This window comes from Tachyglossus aculeatus, chromosome 12, assembly GCF_015852505.1.
Source record: "Tachyglossus aculeatus isolate mTacAcu1 chromosome 12, mTacAcu1.pri, whole genome shotgun sequence".
Taxonomy (NCBI): domain Eukaryota; kingdom Metazoa; phylum Chordata; class Mammalia; order Monotremata; family Tachyglossidae; genus Tachyglossus; species Tachyglossus aculeatus.
The window spans coordinates 38,321,017-38,335,263 of record NC_052077.1 but is presented as its reverse complement, the minus strand read 5'-3'; the positions used below and the strand labels follow the sequence as shown (position 1 = coordinate 38,335,263).

Sequence of the window (14,247 nt, the reverse complement as noted above, 5' to 3'; positions counted from 1 at the left end):
AGCACTGTACTAAGCGCATGGAAAGTACAAGCTGGCAACATATAGAGGCGGTCCCTACCCAACAGCGGGCTCAATGAGCACTTACTGTGTACAGAGTCCAGCTCAACAGTCAGTCAGTCAGTTGTATTTACTGATTTACGAGAAGCAGCGTGGCTCAGTGGAAAGAGCCCGGGCTTTGGAGTCAGAGGTCATGGGTTCAAATCCCAGCTCCACCACTTGTCAGCTGGGTGACTTTGGGCCAGTCACTTCACTTCTCTGTGCCTCAGTTACCTCAACTGTAAAATGGGGATTAAGACTGTGAGCCCCCCGTGGGACAACCTGATCAGCTTGTAATCTCCCCAGCGCTTAGAACAGTGCTTTGCACATAGTAAGCACTTAATAAATGCCATTATTATTATTATTACTGAGTGCTTACTCTATGCAGAGCACTGTAGTATGCGCTTGGGAGAGTGCAAAATATACCAATGTGACAGATACATTCCCTGCCCACAACAAGCTTACGGTCCCTAATCATATCAAGCCCCGTTTCTGTTCGACACAAGGCTCACGATCTAAGGGGAAGGGAGCAGCTCTTTAATCCCCATTTTACAGACGAGGAAACTGAGGCACAGAGAAGTTCAGCGACTTCCCAAAGGTCGCACAGCAGGCAAGTGGGATTAGAACCCAGATCCTCGGGCCTAGACTCTATCCTTTAGACCAGGCTGCTTCTCCGGCATTTGATTGGAACTGCCCAACTCAAGGAGGAGGAAACCCAAAACACTCACAGAATCTTCCCCCCCAAGTCTTCTAAGGCAGTCAGTCCGTGGTATTTATTGAGCATTTACTGTGTGCAGTGCACTGTACTGAGCGCTGGGGAGAGTCCAGTATAAAAGACACATTCTTTTAGAACACATAGAGAAGCAGCGTGGCTCAGTTGAAAAGAGCCCGGGCTTTGGAGTCAGAGGTCGTGGGTTCAAATCCCGGCTCTGCCAACTGTCAGCTGTGTGACTTCGGGCAAGTCACTGCACTTCTCTGGGCCTCAGTTCCCTCATCTGTAAAATGGGGTTGAAGACTGTGAGCCCCCCCGTGGGACAACCTGATCACCTTGTCACCTCCTCAGCGCTTAGAACAGTGCTTTGCACATACTAAGCGCTTAATAAATGCCATTATTTCATTTCATTTATATTCCCTGCCCACCAAGAGCCTGTAGGCTAAGCCTCCAGAAGACTTGTTCAGTTCTCCCCGGGATCACTGAACTTGGGCAGCTCCCATTTTTTGCTATTTGGCTCCGACCCCCTCCACCCCCTCTCAGCCAGGATAGAGTTGTCTGCACCCGAGCATCCTTTACATCCAGCTGACCCCATTAATGGTCTAATTAAATGGGATGCCGCTCAGTACGAGAAGAAAGATAATAATAATAATGATGGCATTTGTTAAGCGCTTACTATGTGCAAAGCACTGTTCTAAGCGCTGGGGGGATACAATGTGATCAAGTTGTCCCACGGGGGGCTCACAGTCTTAATCCCCATTTTTACAGATGAGGTAACTGAGGCTCATCTGTAACTGAGACTTGTGATGGAGTCAGGATTCGAACCCATGACCTCTGACTCCAAAGCCCGTGCCCTTTCCCCTGAGCCATGCTGCTTCTCTGCAAATACAGAATAATAATAATAATGATGGCATTTATTAAGCACTTACTATGTGCAGAGCACTGTTCTAAGATGACTTCGTGAGTCTTGAAAACGTTTCCTTTCCTGGGGCCATCCCGCATTCTTCGCTATCCGAGAGCGGTGCCAAAGCGTTCTTCTTGCTGCTTGCCAAATGCTTCTGAATTGTTGGCTTTTGGATGATTTTTGGAGGGAAAACAGCGTAGAAAGACACATCTGTGCCAGCTGCTTCTCTAATTGGGAAAGGAATTAAGGGGAATTATTCCCTATGGAAATCCTCTTCATCCTCCAGTGATATAGGAACAGAAAATACCGTTTTTCCCCCAGTCGTCAACAACTCGGATAAGATCTCTGAGGGCAGGGACCTTACCCTTTTACCTTCTCACTCCCCCTTCCTGCTTTCCCCACTCCAGCCCTGGACTCTCCAAGCGCTTAGTACAGTGCTCTGCAAGCTAGAAGTGCTCAGGACATACCGTTGAAAGACTGAATGAAATTGTTGTCAATTACTTCAGTCATTCACTCATTCATTCAATCGTATTTATTGAGCGCTTACTGTGTGCAGACCACCGTACTAAGCGCTTGGGAAGTACAAGTTGGCAACATATAGAGACGGTCCCTACCCAACTTCAGACCCTCCATCCAAATTTAAGATTCCTGTGCCGGTGAGATCTGTAGAGTTCAGGGGTTATTATTCTGTAGTGATGGTGTATAAAATAAATGTCTGTTGATCAATCAATCAATCGTATTTATTGAGCACTTACTGTGTACAGAGCATTGCACTAAGCGCTTGGGAAGTACAAGTCAGCAACACATAGAGACAGTCCCTACCCAACAGCGGGCTCACAGTCTAGAAGGGGGAGACAGAGAACAAAACCAAACATACTAACAAAATAAAATAAATAGAATAGATATGTACAAGTAAGATAAATAAATAGAGTAATAAATATGTACAAACATATGTACATATATACAGGTGTTGATGGCCTTGCACTGTACTAAACGCTTCAAGGGTAGAAAACAAAACAAAGCCATGCTGCTTGTGAGAAGCAGCATGGCCTAGTGAATAGAGCATGGCTCTAGACCTGGGTTCTAATCCAGACACTGCCACTTGTCTGCTGTGTGACATTGGGCAAGTCGCTTCAGTTCTCCGGGCCTGAGTTACCTCATCTGTAAAATGAGGATTAAGACTGTGAGCCCCATGTGGGACAGGGACTGAGTCCAACCTGATGAGCTTGGATCTATCCCAGCCCTTAATATAGGGCCTGGCACATATAGTAAGCTCTTAAATCTTGTCTTGTCCTATGCCGTTGGGTTGTCTCCGACCCACAGCAACTGCATGGACACATCTCGCCCAGAATGTCCCACTTTCCACCTGCAATCATTCTGGTAATGGATAATAATAATAATAATAATAATAATAATAATAATAATAATAATAATGGTATTAAGTGTTTACTATGTGCAAAGCACTGTTCTAAGCTCCTGGGGAGGTCACAAGGCGATCAGGTTGTCCCACGTGGGGCTCACAGTCTTAATCCCCATTTTCCAGATGAGGGAACTGAGGCATAGAGAAGTGAAGTGACTTGCCCAAAGTCACACAGCTGACAGTTGGCGGAGGCAGGAATTGAACCCATGACCTCTGACTCCAAAGCCTGGGCTCTTTACACTGAGCCACGCTGCTTCTTGTGTACTAGTCGTAGTATATATTAGAGTATTATTATTATTATTATTCTGGTATTTGTTAAGCGCTTCCTATGTACTCGCCCAGAATGTCCCACTTTCTACCTGCAATCATTCTGATAGTGGATAATAATAATAATAATAATAATAATAATAATGATAATAATAATTGTATTTGTTAAGCGCTTACTATGTGCAAAGCACTGTTCTAAGCTCCTGGGGAGGTCACAAGGCAATCAGGTTGTCCCACGTTGGGCTCACAGTCTTAATCCCCATTTTCCAGATGAGGGAACTGAGGCCCAGAGAAGTGAAATGACTTGCCCAAAGTCACACAGCTGACAGTTGGCAGAGCCAGGATTTGAACCCCTGACCTCTGACTCCAAAGCCCGGGCTCTTTCCACTGAGCCACACTGCTTCTCCTGTACTAATCGTAGTATATATTAGAGTATTATTATTATTATAATTCTGGTATTTGTTAAGCGCTTCCTATGTACTCTCCCAAGCACTTAGTACAGTGTTCTGCATATAGATAGAATGGTTGATTGAATTTCAAGCTTGGAGAAGGAGAAAGAACTACTAAAGTGGCCACTGTTAGGACGGACAGGGTCTTCAGGAAAGTAGCGAAATAATTGTGTCCATAGAGTTTTCTCGGTCAGAATCGGGAAGTAGCTGACCAATCAATCAATCAATCAATCAATCAGTCGTATTTATTGAGCGCTTACTGTGTGCAGAGCACTGTACTAAGCGCTTGGGAAGTACAAGCTGGCAACATATAGAGCCGGTCCCTACCCAACAGTGGGCTCACAGTCTAGAAGGAGGAGACAGAGAACAAAACCAAACATACTAACAAAATAAAATAGAATAGATAGGTATTCCATTGCCTTCCTCCGCGCCATCAAATTGAGTCTCCACCCTCGACTCTCTCCCGTGGTACTGATGTCCAGCACGGGTGAATTTGGACTTGTAATAGATCGTCTTCCACTCGCTAACCACTGCCCAAGCTAGGAATGGAATGGGGAGGCCTCTGCTTGACCCTCCCTCCCATAGTCGAGACTGGTCGAGTCCTGGAAACTCTCTAGATGCAACCCTGAGAGGGGGTGCCTCAGTTACCGCGTCTGTAAAATGGGGATTAAGACTGTGAATACCCTTTAAAAAAAAGAAGGAAATTCAAACATTCTCCGTCTTTTGGAGCCAAAGCCTGCATTTTGTAAATGCTTCCTAGCAGAAACCATTTCGGCAAATATTTGACCAATTCTTGCCCGGCCGCTTGAGGTTGAAAACCTCCTATTAGGAAAGAGGGGGTGTGTAAGAACATTATGTTTTTCAAATCTTTCTCCCTCACCATTGCCAAGCATTTGTCAAAATGATGGACGCTGGTCTCAGAGTGAAACATTCGCTCCCTCATTCATTCATTCAATCGTATTTATTGAGCACTTACTGTGTGCAGAGCACTGCACTGAGCGCTTGGGAAGTACAAGTTGGCAACACGTAGAGACGGTCCCTACCCAGCAGTGGGCTCACAGTCTAAAAGGGGGAGACAGAGAACAAAAGAAAACATATTGACAAAATAAAATAAATAGAATATGTACAAGTAAAATAAATAGAGTAATAAATACGTACAAACATATATCCATATATACAGGTGCTGTGGGGAAGGGAAGGAGGCAAGACGGGGGGATGGGGAGGGGGAGGAGGGGGAGACGAAGGAGGGGGCTCCCTCGCTATAGAGGATCGAACTAGACTTTAATAGGCCCAGGGCCTGATTGTGAACAGCGATCATTTATACCTACTCTGTAGTCTTATATTCCCCCAAGCACTTAGTACAGTGCTGTGCTCACAGTAAGCGTTCAATAAATATGATTGAATGAATACCACTGTTTGATTACCTCCAGGCTGTAAGCTCGATATGGGCAGGGAACGTATCTGCTTACTCTGTTGTATTGTAGAGAAGCAGCGTGGCTCAGTGGAAAGAGCCCGGGCTTGGGCGTCAGAGGTCATGGGTTCAAATTCCGGCTCCACCAATTGTCAGCTGTGTGACTCTGGGCAAGTCACTTCATTCATTCAATCGCATTTATTGAGCACTTACTGTGTGCAGAGCACTGTACTAAGCGCTTGGGAAATGCAAATTGGCAGCACAAAGAGACAGTCCCTACCCAACAAGGGGATTACAGTCTAGAAGGGGCAGACAGACAACAAAACAAAACAATCATCGTGGCTCAGTGGAAAGAGCCCGGGCTTTGGAGTCAGAGGTCGTGGGACCAAATCCCAACTCCGCCAACTGTCAGCTGTGTGACCCTGGGCAAGTCACTCCACCTCTCTGGGCCCCAGTTCCCTCATCTGCAAAATGGGGACTAAAACTGTGAGCCCCCCGTGGGACAACCCGACCACCCTGCAACCTCCCCAGCGCCTACAACAGTGCCCTGCACATAGCAAGCGTAGCAAGCGCCCAACAAACACCATCATTATTATTATTATTAAGTGGACAGATGGTAACGTGATTGTGGCTGCAGAAGTAGAAGCCCCTGACTGCAATGGGGGGTTTTCAACTGCCGAAAAATTAGACCCATTTAGGTGGGACGGACGCCTTCTTTTCTTTCCAAAGCATCTTGTAGCTGGGTAGGTACTTCTGAATGGCTTTTTGCCCACTTTTGACCTCCTGTCTCTATCAAGTCTCCTTCAGCCGCTTGCAAAGTTTCACTGAGGTCACTTAAGCGTGGCTCAGTGGAAAGAGCATGGGCTTTGGAGTCATGGGTTCTAATCCCGGCTCTGCGAATTGTCAGCTGTGTGACTTTGGGCAAGTCACTCAACTTCTCTGTGCCTCGGTTAGACTGTGAGCCCACTGTTGGGTAGGGACTGTCTCTATGTGATGCCAATTTGTACTTCCCAAGCGCTTAGTACAGTGCTCTGCACATAGTAAGCGCTCAATAAATACGATTGATTGATTGATTGATTCCCTCATCTGTAAAACGGCGATTAAGACTGTGAGCCCCATGTGGGACAACCTGATCATCTTGTATCCACCCCAGCGCTTAGAATAGTGCTTTGCACGTAGCAAGTGCATAACAAATACCATCATTATTATTATTATTACTCTCCCAAGTGCTTAGTATAGTGCTGTGCACATAGTAAGTGCTCAGTAAGAGAAGTGCTCAATAGACAAGCAGCATCGCCTAGTGGGTCCTGGGAGTCAGAGGTCATGGGTTCGAATCCCGGATCCATCGCTAGTTTGCTGGAGTCACTTCAGTCACTTCACTTCTCTGAGCCTCAGTTACCTCATCCGTAAAGTGGGGATTAAGACTGTGAGCTCTATGTGAGACAGGGACTGTGTCCAAACTGATTAGCTTGTATCTACCCTGGTGATTAGTACAGTGCCTGACGCACAGTAAGAGCTTAACAGATACCATTGTAAAAAAGGTACCGTTGATTGATTGAGGTGTGGGGGTCGATTTACTGTGATCAGATGAGACACAGTCCCTGGCCCAGAGGAAGCTCACTGCCTAAGGGAAGGAACGGTGGAATAGTGTCATTTTTTCCAGACAACTCCGGGTGGCTAAATGGGAAAGGGGGGGAATCTCGAAACTCCAACCGGATTGCCTGACTCTTCTGCTCACGATGTCTCTCTTCAGCAGGGAGTCAGAAATCCTCTGAAGAAGAGTAATAAAAATTGTGATTTTTGTTAAGTGCTTACTATGTGTCAAACACTGTTCTAAGCTCTGGGGTGGATACAAGCAAATCCCTCCCCACATCCACCAAGCTAGCTCTCTTCCTCCCTTCAAGGCCCTATTGAGAGCTCACCTCCTCCAGGAGGCCTTCCCAGACTGAGCCACCTCCTTCCTCTCCCCCTCCTCCCCCTTTCCATCCCTCCGTCTTACCTCCTTCCCCTCCCCACAGCACCTGTATATATGTATATATGTTTGTATGTGTTTATTACTCTATTTTATTTGTACATGTTTATTCTATTTATTTTATTTTGTTAATATGTTTTGTTCTCTGTCTCCCCCTTCTAGACTGTGAGCCCACTGTTGGGTAGGGACCGTCTCTATACGTTGCCAACTTGGACTTCCCAAGCGCTTAGTACAGTGCTCTGCACACAGTAAGCGCTCAATAAATACGATTGAATGAATGAATGAATGAAATCGACTTGGACACAGTCCCTGTCCCACACGGGTTCACAGTCTTAATCCCCTTTTACAGATGAGGTAACCGAGGCCCAGAGAAGTGAAGTGAGTTGCCCAAGGTCACACAGCAAACAGGTGGCAGAGCCGGAATTAGAACCCAGGTCCCGGGCCCGTGTTGTTACCCATTAGGCCACGCTGCTTCTCAGCATGTAGAACAGAGGAAGGAAGAGACTGCATGATGTCTTACCACTGGTTTCAGATGAGACAATAATCCACGTTAAAGAGATTAATCCTGAGGATAGAGGAAGAGACATCGGCGGAGAGAGACATCCCACCCTTTTCCGAAGGCCGAGCTAATGGTGGCTCCATGTCCACTGGGACAAAGCCAAGGGAATCCATCAGACTTTGGGTTTCTCACAGTTGATTAATTTCTAATTCAAGCGAAACTGCTACTAAAAGACTTCTTTCCTCACTTGTTTCTCCAGGCAATCAGGGAGAGGTAATCCTGACTGATAAAGGAGCTGGCTAGTAAATCCTTTTAAATCCGCCTGGGTGCTGGTCACCCTCAGCCGCCCCTCCCCACCATTCCTTATGAGAGGGCAGTGATTAATCAATCATTAGCATTTTCTGAGTGCTTACTGTATGCGGAACACTGTACTAAGCGCTTGGAAGAATACAACAGAGTTGGTAGACACGGTCCCTGCTCATGATGGATTTACAGTCTGGAAGATAATAAAATAATAATAATAATGATGATAGTATTTGTTAAGCAGTGACTAGGTGCCAAGCACTGCTTTAAGCCCTGGGGTAGATACAAGGTAATCAGGTTGTCCCCCACGTGGAGCTCACGGTCTTCATCCCCGTTTTACAGATGAGGTAACTGAGGTACAGAGAAGTGAAGTGATTTGCCCAATGGCATATAGCTTCTAGACTGTGAGCCCACCTTCTAGACTGTGAGCCCACTGTTGGGTAGGGACCGTCTCTCTATGTTGCCAACTTGTACTTCCCAAGCGCTTAGTCCAGTGCTCTGCACACAGTAATCGCTCAATAAATGCGATTGAATGAATAAATAGCTGACTAGCGGCGGCGCTGGGATTCGAATCCTTGCCCACTGATTCCCAAGTCCCCGCTGTTTCCACTAAACCGTGCTCCGTCTCGGGATTAATAGGATGGGCCCCCCTGTTAATAAGTGGTCTTTGTTGGGAACTTATTGAGTACTGAGCACTGTCCTAAGTGCTCCTTAGTACCTGGAAGCAGGAGGCCTGGGAATCAGAAGGTCATGGCTTCTGATCCCAGCTCTGCCACTCGTCTACTGGGTGACCTTGGGCAAGTCGCTTCACTTCTCTGGGCCTCCGTTACCTCATCTGGAAAACGAGGCTGGGGACCGTGAGGCCCACGAGGGACTTGGACTGTGTCCAACCCGATTTGTTTGTTTCCACCCCAGTGCTTAGTACAGCGCCCGGAACACAGTAAGCACTTAGCAAACGGTATCTTGTCATTTGGGACTTTTCATCTCTTCTCGCAGCAGGCTGCCCCCTTTTCGGTTTGCTGGCTCTGTAGGGCAGACTCCCGATTACCAAAGGGAATGGGAATCTTCTGGAAAGTGATGTCACCCCCGAGTCTGCCACCCGCCTCCCTCCCAGCGAGCCTGGAGAGTTGATTTTTCTCCAAGGCGGGAGGGGAGGGCTGACAAAGAGTTTATCCACAGCCTCCTCGATCCCAAAACGGAGCTTTTCCCAGCCTGACTGGCTGGCTCTCTGCTCACGGCAAAAACAGCCTCCTGCTTCCCTTTCCCTCTTCAAAGATTCCCTTCTTGAGCCCCAGAGTCTGAGGCGTAGACGTCCCTCCCGGGAAGAAAGACCGGATTTTCCCTTTCCGTCCCCTTCCCCCCGACCCCCACCACGTGTAGGAAGGTCGATCCAAATCGTGTTCCAAAGCCACAAAGGAAAAGAAGGGAAAAATGGATCCAGCCCTAATGAGAGCGGCTCGTTAGCGAACAGGGTGCCGATTGCCTTTTGGTTTCAGAGGAGTGGAAATTTTAGAATTTTGATTTTCACGGGAAGGTTCCACCATCTGTCTACATGTTAATTTACTGCATCATTTGCATCCACTTTCTTTGCGCCTCTTATTTGACACACAAATCATCGCCTTCTTTCTCTGTTAACCCCTTCATTTTCCCGAGAATCGTCGCCGGGATCGCAGATGGAAACCACCACCCGGAGTGATCGGGGATAATAACTAGTTTCTCTGTAAGGACACCTCAGAGCCAACGCTTGGAAGGGGGAAGGAGCCCTGGGCCGGGACGCGGGCCCTGTGTCTCTCACTTGAGCTGTGTGACCTTCGGCGAGTTGCCTCACCTCTCTGGGCACACTTTCCCCGGCGTCCAATGGGGCTCATCCCCGCTCCTTCCGCCTTTTTCGCCAGAAGGTTTTAGGGACTCGTGGGGGGAAGCCAAGATGGCTGTCACCTGCGAGAGAGAATCCAAAAGAGAAAGGGAGAGGGGAGGAGGGGGGAAGTGATCTCCTGCAGCAACTGCATGAAGTAACTGAGGGGGAGGAGAGGGAGGATATGGAGTGGAGCAAAGTGATGGAGGAGTTGGCGACCAGCATGGAGAAGGAACAGGAAGAGCAGCAGAGCGGTGGTTCCGCGCCAGAAGCAGAGCCCGTCAAGAGCCCGGACTCGCCCCCCTCGAGAGCTGGCCGGGAAAGGGGTGAGTTCTGGCCCGGCCTTGCGACCCTTAGGGCCTGGCGACGTGGAGGAAGGCTCTCCTGCAGAGCTGGGGACGGGGGCGGCTGCCCGGAGAAGGGGGAGGCGGGCCTTTCCTGTCGTCAAGAGTACTCCTGGCCCACGGGGTGTGCCCCGAATCTGCCAAGAGGCCCACGGCAGAGATCTCGGCAGAGAGACTGGGATGGGCGAGGGGCAGATTCCCAGAATCCTTTGGAAGGATGGGGCGGGCGGGGCGGAGGGATGGATGGGAAAGGGAAGGGGGGGAGGCGATGGCACCGGGAATGACTCAGAGAGCCGGCTGGCAGCGCTAAGGGAGAATCGTGGTCGCTTGAATAACGACACCGTCGGGGGCATTTGTTAAGCATTCACTCAATCGTATCTGTTGAGCCCTTACTGCGTGCGGAGCACTGTACTAAGCGCTTGGGAAGTCCAAGTTGGCAACATATAGAGACGGTCCCTACCCAACAGCGGGCTCACAGTCTAGAAGGGGGAGACAGACAACAAAATGTAGGAATAAAATAAATAGAATGAGTATGTACAAATAAAATAAATAAAGAGTGATAAATATGTACGAACGTATATGCAGGTAAAAAGCACTGTTCAGATGCAAGGTGATCAGGTGGTCCCACGCGGGGGGCTCACAGTCTTCATCCCCATTTTCCAGATGAGGGAACGGAGGCCCAGAGAAGTGAAGTGACTTGCCCAAAGTCACACAGCCGACAAGCGGCGGAGCCGGGATTTGAACCCACGACCTCTGACTCCAAAGCCCGGGCTCTTTCCACTGAGCCACGCTGCTTCTCTGGGCCTAAGCAGCTGATGTGTGCCGAGCGACATACTGAGCTCCGGGGAAGATGCGAGATAAGCGGGCCGGACGCGGTCCCCGTCCCACGTGGGGCTCACAGTCTGAGTGCGAGGGAGAACGGGGATTGAACCCCCGGAGTACAGATGAGACAACTGAGGCACTGAGAAGTTAAGCTACTTGGCTAAGGTCGGAGAGCCGGGTTCCTGGTTCCTCATGCCGTGCTGTTTCCAGTAGGCCAAGCTACTTCATCATCATCATCATCATCAATAGTATTTATTGAGCGCTTACTATGTGCAGAGCACTGTACTAAGCGCTTATTGACAGTGATTAAGGAAGAACATTACGGTCGCTGAGGCGAGGAGGTGTCCCCGCTTGCAGCTCCTCTCGGCTTCCCGATCCTTCCCGGGCTCCTCATCCGTAAAATGGAGAGGAAATACCCGTTCTCCCTCCTCCTCGGGCTAGAACTCTGCGTGGCACAGAAGCCGGGACCAGACGGATGACGTTGAGCCCTACCCCAATACTTGTCACTTAGTAAGCACTTAATAAATGCCATTATTAGTTTTATTGTTACTATTCACCACCCCCACACGGAGTGTATTGGCTCTGAGGGATTTTGAGGCGCAAGGTCTTCAAGGTGGCTGAGCTGGGGAATTCATCTGGGCTGCATTAACTGGGGTTGGGATTTGGCAGACGGATGGGATGGAAGCAGCGGGATAGAAGCAGCGTGGCTCGGTGGAAAGAGCCCGGGCTTTGGAGTTAGAGGTCATGGGTTCAAATCCCGGCTCCACCACTTGTCGGCTGTGGGACTTTGGGCAAGTCACTTCACTTCTCTGGGCCTCAGTTACCTCATCTGTCAAATGGGGATTAAGCCTGTGAGCCCCACGTGGGACAACCTGATCACCTTGTAAACTCCCCAGTGCTTAGAACAGTGCTTTGCACATAGTAAGCGCTTAATAAATGCCATTATGGAAGTCCTTTCCAGCAGCCTGAGATTCCAGACCATTCCCAGGCCTGCTGGGGCGGAGGGGGATGTGGAAATATCAGCAGGATGGGAGGAAGCCTTCCTCCCCGTCACAATGCCTCAGGAAGGCTGGCCATCCGAGAATAATAATCATCATAATGACATTTATTAAGCGCTTACTATGTGTAAAGCACTGTTCTAAGTGCTGGGGAGGTTACAACGTGATCAGGTTGTCCCACGGGGGGCTCACAGTCTTAATCCCCATTTGACAGATGAGGGAACTGAGGCCAGGAGAAGTTAAGTGACTTGCCCAAGGTCACACAGCTGGTCGGGATTTGAACCCACGACCTCTGACTCTAAAGCCCAGGCTCTTTCCACGGAGCCACGCTGCTTCTCCAGGCCAGGCGGGTGGGAAGCTGCAGCAGGGAGAAGCTGAACGACCTTGTCTGGAGGTTCGGGGGAGAAGGGTTGGGGTGTTGAAGGTGGGGAGATGAAAGGGGCCGTGAGGAGACAGAGGGAGGAGAAATGACGAAGGAAAGATTTGGAAGCAAAAGACGAAGAAAGGAAGTTGTCTCCCAAGGGCCGCCAGCTCGTTGGGTGGCAGGGAATGTGTCTGCTGCTCTTTTGTAATAATAATAATAATGATGATAATAATGGTATTTGTTAAGCGCTTACTATGTGCAAAGCACTGTTCTAAGCGCTGGGGAGGTTACAAGGTGATCAGGTTGTCCCACGGGGGGCTCACAGTCTTCATCCCCATTTTCCAGATGAGGGAACTGAGGCCCAGAGAATAGTAATAATAGTAATGATGAGGGTATCTGTTTAAGCGCTCACTATGTGCCAAAACCCGTTCTAAGCGCTGGGGGGATACAAGGTGATCAGGTTGTCCCACGGGGGGCTCACGGTCTTCATCCCCATTTTCCAGATGAGGGAACTGAGGCCCAGAGAATAATGATAATAATAATAATGATGGCATTTAATAAGCGCTTACTATATGCAAAGCACTGTTTGAACCGCTGGGAAGGTTGCAAGGTGATCAGGTTGTCCCACTGGGGGCTCACAGTCTTCATCCCCATTTTCCAGATGAGGGAACTGAGAGAAGTGAAGTGACTTTCCCAAAGTCACACAGCTGCCAATTGGCGGAACTGGGATTTGAACCCAAGACCTCTGACTCCAAAACCCGGGCTCTCTGCCTTCACCCCCCTCCCCCCCCCCAGCGCTTAGTCCAGTACTTTCAAGCGCTTAGGACAGTGCTCTGCACACAGTGAGCACTCAACAATTACAATCGACTGACTGAAAGAGAAAGCATTGATTGAGCTGAATAACGCCTTTGATTGATTTCTCCATCGCCTGTGAAACGGAGGGAATCAATCAGTCGTATTTATTGAGCGCTTACTATGTGCAGAGCACTGTGAAATGGAGGGAAACTCAGGGTTGGGAGAGGAGGAAATAATCTGACTGTCTGCTCTGGCTCTGAGGCCTGGACACTCCACGCCGGCCTCATTTGACCCCGGATCCCTTTCCTCCGGGATTCCCGCCGACGGAAGCCCAGATCCGTTGGCGGGAAAGTAGCCAAGGAATTGGATACTCACTCATTCAGCCGCCGCAGCTACAATCTCCGTGGTTTGTGGTTCACCGGCATTGTCTTGGGGTTTAAGTGGCGATGCCCACAGCTTTTAGACTGTGAGCCCACTGTTGGGTAGGGACTGTCTCTCTATGTTGCCAATTTGTACTTCCCAAGCGCTTAGTACAGTGCTCTGCACATAGTAAGCGCTCAATAAATACGATTGATGATGATGATGATGATGCCCAAGGCGGATTGCCAGGATCGATGCTTATAGGGAAATGGTACCCGCCGGGCACTTGGGAGACTGACCACCTAGTGAGACAATCAATCAATCAATCGTATTTATTGGGCGCTTGCGGTGTGCACACCGCAAGCGCCCAATAAATACGATTGATTGATTAGGAAGCCCTGAGGTCAGTCCTTTGATCGACGTTCGACCGAACCAACCCTCCGAGGTAGCAAATGCTGTGCACCGGAATCTGCGGCTGCTTTCCACCATCATCCTCAGCGCCGTTTATTGATCGCTCGCGGGGCAGAGGACGTTCATTCGGTTGTTTTGATTGAGCGCTTACTGTATGCAGAGCGCTGTACTACTAATAATAATGACATTTGTTAAGCGCTTACTATGTTCTGAGCGCTGGGGGTGGATACAAGGTGATCAAGTTGTCCCACGTGGGGCTCGCAGTCTTAATCCCCATTTTACCGATGAGGTCACTGAGGCTCAGAGAAGTTAAGTGACTTGCCCA

At 49.1% G+C, this 14,247-nt stretch overlaps 1 protein-coding gene across 2 annotated transcripts in view; it reads left to right on the top strand.

Moving 5' to 3' along the window:
- The window catches only part of GPM6A (glycoprotein M6A), a 242,107-nt gene that overhangs the window by 47,968 nt on the left and 179,892 nt on the right, over nt 1–14,247 (top strand). The window contains exon 1 of one of the 2 annotated variants that reach the window (XM_038755159.1): nt 9,286–10,154. The exons of the other annotated variant lie outside the window; for it this stretch is intronic. Coding sequence (XP_038611087.1) covers nt 10,013–10,154 — 142 coding nt within the window. The 5' untranslated portion in view covers nt 9,286–10,012. Of the gene's footprint in view, nt 1–9,285; nt 10,155–14,247 lie in introns of those variants that run through there. 2 annotated transcript variants of the gene reach the window in all.